The sequence below is a fragment of the Phascolarctos cinereus genome, unplaced genomic scaffold (genome assembly GCF_003287225.1).
Source record: "Phascolarctos cinereus isolate Bilbo 61053 unplaced genomic scaffold, phaCin_HiC Scaffold_4;HRSCAF=312, whole genome shotgun sequence".
Classification (NCBI taxonomy): domain Eukaryota; kingdom Metazoa; phylum Chordata; class Mammalia; order Diprotodontia; family Phascolarctidae; genus Phascolarctos; species Phascolarctos cinereus.
The window spans coordinates 134,812,927-134,818,926 of record NW_027555847.1 but is presented as its reverse complement, the minus strand read 5'-3'; the positions used below and the strand labels follow the sequence as shown (position 1 = coordinate 134,818,926).

General features: G+C 44.1%; 1 protein-coding gene across 1 annotated transcript in view; it reads right to left on the bottom strand.

Annotated features, from left to right (window-relative positions):
• Positions 1-1,421: 1,421 nt before the first annotated feature.
• Positions 1,422-6,000, bottom strand: part of PGAP6 (post-GPI attachment to proteins 6) — a 30,295-nt gene continuing 25,716 nt past the window's right edge. The window contains 2 exon segments of the mRNA XM_021006568.2: positions 1,422-1,844; positions 4,220-4,336. Of these exon segments, the coding sequence (XP_020862227.1) occupies positions 1,548-1,844; positions 4,220-4,336 (414 nt within the window). The 3' untranslated portion in view covers positions 1,422-1,547.

Sequence of the window (6,000 nt, the reverse complement as noted above, 5' to 3'; positions counted from 1 at the left end):
CAAATGGATATTTCTAAAGCATAGGACTAATTTATTATTCCCCTGCTCAAAAAGCTCAAGGGTCTCTCAACTACTTCTAGGTTAAAATTTAAACCTTTGTTCAACAGTTTTAACAGTATTAATTCAAGTCAAGGTCATTGATTTAGTCCAGTACCTACCCCAGAGCCTTTCACATGATAGGGGAGCAATAAATATACACTGAATGAAGAAATAAGTATTCCTGTGTGTGCAAGTGAATTGCCTCTGGTCTCAACTCCAGACAGCCCTGAACTCAGCCTGAGCTCTATTCCAGGATTCATCCTTACAGATAAGGATGACAGTAGGGAGAGGTAGAGGGGACAGAGACCAGACCTATGATTTCATTGATATAGGGAGCTTCCTCTGGTACTATAAGGTGGCACCTTCTCTGTAACTTAAGAGAGTTGCCTAGAGCACTAAGGTGTAAAGTGATTTGTTCTGGTTCACAGCCAGTATCAGTTGGAGAACTTGGTTCTGCCATTTCTTCTAGACACTGAAGCAGGCTCTGTATCCATTACACAGAATTGTCTCTCTGCAGGATGACAGCGCCTAAGAAAATCCCCCATGGGGAATGCTCTCTACATAGCTCCCTATTGATCCCATTTCACTGACTTGCCCTTAACCCCATGAACAGAAGCTTTGGTCTTGATTCCTGTGATCTTTCTAGACACCATACCAATGGCTGCCACACACACTATGCCCCTAGTTAGCCTCCTTCACCTAGCCCTAAGGGATACAGCTGCCTCTCTGCAGAGAGGGCCCAGCAGCTTCAGGAAAGTAGGAGTGGAGGGGCCCCAAAAGGGGCAACTACACTAGGAAATAACCAGAACAAAGATTATAGTGAAACCTCCAACACAACCTAATCTAAAGTGCTGGCTCCTTCAGTCTCAGAGGTAAGTTAGGGAGAGCATGAGATGGGGTAAGCCCTAGGGCTCAGCTGTGATAGCTGGAGGCCAGGACCAGCCCTTCAGAGTTTAGAATGTGCATGTCCTGGTTCTGCTTCTCATAGAGGGAAGGGAAAGAGGTAGACTCATCTTCATCTTTCCATCTCTCCTACTCAGTCTCTCTCTCTGGACCTGCCCCCAAACTTGCTGAGTGCCTGAAATGTTGAGCTATGTTCTACCCCTTAGCACAGTTCAACAGCTTAGGGAGCTGGAGGTCTCCATGGGGTTTCTTTTGATCTCTCAACAAACCAAAAGTTTACCCTTGACCAGTCAGGAGGGCCAGAGGCTCTGGTCCCAAGCAGAGTGCCATGTAGGTGTCATGATAGCAGATCCCCAGATCCCCTAGGTCTCTTGAGCAGAGAAGTGGGATTCAGAACTGGACTTGGTGAGGGAGAGAATATCTCTTCCCTTGGCAGAAACAGAAAAACCACACTCAGGACAATTTTATTCAGACAGAAATCAAATAAGAAGCATATCTCCTTTATTTTTGGAGAGGAAAAGTGGGAGCTGTGGGTTGAGTTGGAAGGCAGGTGGAGTCAGCCTATCACTGGCAGTCCCTGCTGCAGAAGAACTGGCCTGGTAACTTCATGTCACCGCATAGAGTTCCTCCTGGGTGTTCTTACAGAGCTGGTAGCGGCAGGTGAGCTTCTGTGACCAGGCCCAGGGTTCTGTGTTCTTGTCACGAGGGGGTAGAAGGAAAGCCACACTACTGGCCATCAGCACATGCCAGATGCTGTGTGTATAGAAGTAGTTGTCATTGGTCCCCATGAAGGCATAGATGGCAATAGCCACAAATGCCAGAGAGATTCCAGGGAGGAGGTAGAAAGCCCATCGCTTCCATGATGTGGGATAACAGTGATGGCGATGAATACATCTGTATACCTAAGCCATACGAGAAAAGGCAAGAAGTGATATATTAATGACCAAAGAAAGAGGGTCTCGTTGCTTTGGGGGAAAGATCTGGATCCTAGTGACTAATGTGTGTGTAAGTTTAAGTTAGTCTCTTTGGCCTTTCTTTGGGCTCATTTTTGTCAAATGAGGATTAATAATTTATTTGCTGCCATGTTCTGAGAAACAATTGGCAAGACAAGGCAAGAAGTATTTATTAAGCATTCAGATAGCAAAGAGCTTTGTAAAGTACGATGTGGGACCTTACAGATGGGGAGGGAGTAGAGGATGGGGACCCCCTGCCTTAGGACTTGAGGGAATCAGGGACTCGATCCCCATTCCTACTTCCTAGTTATGAAATGTCACCCTACTCACTGGGAACAAAATGCCAGAGTAGTTGGGCAGAAACCATGGATTCTCTTCCATCTTCAGGGAATGACAAGAAGGTAGCTGGGAGTAGTTGTTAGCAAGTCCCCAAGGGAATTACAGTATCATTTCCTTATATTAATATTTTAGTTACAAAGTACTTTCCACTGAACCTGTGAGGTAGGTAATAAAATGATTATCCCCAATTCACAGAGGAAATTGAGGTTCAGATGTGGAGCAACTAGCTATCCTATAACTAGGATATGGTAGTCAGGAACTTGAATGAATTCCAAGTCCAATGTTGTTTTCACTCTGACACACTTGTCTTCATCCGGGAGCTGAACTAAGAGGGTCACCAAGATTATGCTTCTGCAGACCCATCTCATTCAGACCACTACTTCCTGTCTGTCTCAGTGCCTCATCCTTAGCCCAGGGCTGATCAATGGTAGAGGAACCTCAAAGGAACATCAGTCAATGGGCCACCCTGGAAGCACACAAAGTACATTAGGAGCTTCTGCCCAGGCTCCATGGGCATCCTCTCCCCCTAATATCCTACATTCCTGACCCTCATCAGATCTCGAGGGAGTTGGATAATGTTCTCTCCAGCCAGTCATTCAGCTGGTTATCATGGAATGTGTACTATTTTCCAATACTGTGCTAGGCCATGGAGGGGACACTTCAGACTTTGAAAGAGGCTTCTTAGCCAGTTTTGAAATTGGGAATTACTGACCAGGAGAAATTAATCTTCCATAAAAAGTGACTCATTTAAGGCTTCTCCACATTCAGATATAGGATCTATTTATGTTAACTGGTCATGGCAAAGGCTAAAAAGCAAGGATACACTTTTGGTCAGGACTCTCTATGGGGTAACCCTTGGGATGTGACCCCTTACTGTTCTTATGTCAAGGACCTCCTCAGAGGGAAATTGATCTGTAAATAAATGGGTTTGCTCTGTGAACTGGGGGAAACTGGTGATGAACATCTTGTTAATAGGCACTTAATAAATGCTTGTTAAATTAAACTATAGGCCTATAATGACCTGAAGACTACAAAAAACAAAGCCAGGGCCTGTGCTATGCACAATGCAATGCAGTAGAAATAGTGGAAAGGAGGCTTGTCAAAGCCTGAGCAGCTCTCCTGCTTCTCTGTAGAGACCTTTGACAAGGGTAAACCTATTCCCTGGAGAGTATCTGTTTTCTCATCTGTAAAATGGGATAGTATTACTTGTACTACCTACCGTGTAGGGTTGCTGTAAGTAAAGCACTTTGTAAACCCTAAAGAGACAGCAAGTGAGCTATCTATCTACCCATCTGTGAGCTACATACAAATGATGACAGGCCTATTTTTACTGGACACTTTGAGTTAGGAACCAGAATGAGATCCCTAGTTCTAGACTCTTTTGCTTTTCATAACTCCATAGCACTGATTTCTAATACCATCTGAATGTTTGTAGATTTCAACATTAAACTTTGGCTAGCCTTAACATAGCAAATAATAAGAGCTAACATTTATATAGTGCCTACTATGTACCACGCACTCTGCCAAGCACTTTTTCATTTATCTCAATAGATTCTCATAACAACCCTGGGAAGTAGCTGCTGTTATTACCTCCATTTTACAGATGAGAAAACAGAGGCAAATAGAGGTTAAATGACTTGCCCAGGGTTATAAAGCTAGTAAGCAGCTGAAGTTAAATTTGAACTCAGTTTTCCTGATTCCAGGTAAATTGCTCACTTCTCTTATGGCTTGAGTTTGAGCAGGATAAGGGCAAATGTAGACAGATTCAGGGTAACAGTGGAGATTTGGGGGGTACTACAGAATGAGTATAGTGAGCCACCAAGCTACCCTAGGTGTTGAGATTCACAGGATCAAAGAAGAAATAATGCAGGACAAGATACCTTCAGCCAGAATGAATAGCTCAATTTGAAGTCTCAAAAAGAATGTGGAATTCCAAGGGCCTGGGTTCCCTTCCTAGCCCCCAACTCACCCTGCAGGATCCTTACCCACATGCTGATCATGATAATGAGGGCACAGAGGCAGGGGCCCATCATATTCCAGATGCCCCTTCGGTCCAGCTGCAGGGACATTGCAATGATCAGGGTCCCCAGGACAAAGAGCACCTATAGGGGAATGCCAACAGACCATCGGGCATCAGTTTTAGCCTGTGCCCCCAGCACTCACATTCTACAGTGTTGATTAGATATGGCCTCCCTCTCTTTCTGTCTCTTCATTGCTAACATGAGGTGGTTGGATTAAAGAATCTCCAAGGGTTGTTTCCACATCCTATAATCCACGTGTCATCTCTACCTAAGGGAAAACATCTTAACAATTAGGGCTACCCCCAAGTGGAACGATTAGCTCAGAAGACAGTGAGGTTCCCCACTTGTTAGGGGAAGGGATTCCTGTTTAGGAACAGCTCGGACTACTGAACCTCTGAGGTTCCTTTCACTTTGAAAGCCAATTATATTCTAAGGTCTAATCCAGCTTCAAAATCTTTCCTGCCTCACTTCTTAAAGCTGAGGTCAGGGAACTTGCCCATAATATAGAAAGGAAAATTAAATCTTATAGGAATACAATGGCCACCACAGTGAAGTTGTAGAGGAGACTTGCAGATGGGGAAGCCAGCTCCCCAGAACAAAGTTATTATGCCATCAGATGATACAATATGTGACTGCAGAAAGCAAGGTGGATACATCTATGTCCTTTTTCAAGATATGACTGAACCCAGGATTCACCCTATCCATGGGGCTTCCCCTGATTAGCCTGTCTGCTCTGCATCCTTTAGGCACTTCTACCTTTGAAGATCTGGCATTTGGTTGGTTACCTGGTTGGTACTATGTATGCTGGCAAGCTAGGACAAAATGAGGAGTTCTGTGAGGGTTAAGTTTGATATAAGTAATTGTTTACTAAACACTTGCTGACCGGGTATTTAATTCCTAGGTCTGGGTACCCACCCTCTTCCTGAAATGATACAGGTTCAGACTGCCAGATGACTCTTGAAGCCCTTGACTCAAGAATAGCCAAAGAACTTCTGGGCTGCCATGGCGAGAGGTCAAGCTGAACTTAAGAGGGGATGGTTAGTCCTCACTCAGGGATTAGCAAATCACACCAAAGACCTAGCTCACTGACAAGCCTCATCCAAATGCAGGCCGTTCTTGTGTCTCTCCCCTCCCCAGACAAACAAAGCCTAGGGTGAGGTAGGTCCAGGTACTGGGATGCTTTAGGCATGGAGCTAGTGGTCTCCCCCTTTCTCCTATCACTGACCCTGCTCCTTCATTAGAATTAAACCCGTGCTTGCTGTTCCTAATCCTAGCTGAGTGATTCAGCATTTCCTGTAGGATGTGGGCCCTCTGAGAGGTACAGAAAGGGTCACACTACTTTTGATTTTATTATGATATTTCTTGTCTCATAAGATCATTCTTTCTTTGGTCTATTCTAGTTTTTAGGGAGTTGGTTACTTGGATAAGGCTTACCAATTTTTCATCTAAGCTATTCATCCCAAGTCCTTCCTCTAGAGCTTTTATTTCATTTTTTCATATCTTGCTTCATTTCTTGTAGGCAGTCAGGTAGTCCTTGCAGAAAATCCTTTTTTTTTTTACTTTGAGTCTAAATCTGCAGTTGTTACAGTTATTTTTTTCTTTTAGGGATTCTCTAGACCTACAATAATTGTTTATATTGTTGGGATCTTCTTTGGTTTATTCATCTCTCTAGGTTTAGTTCTTGAATTAGGGCTTTGTACCAGGCTGGCTTTGCCCCCTGCTGTACTTCTGGGTGAGAGGTAGTT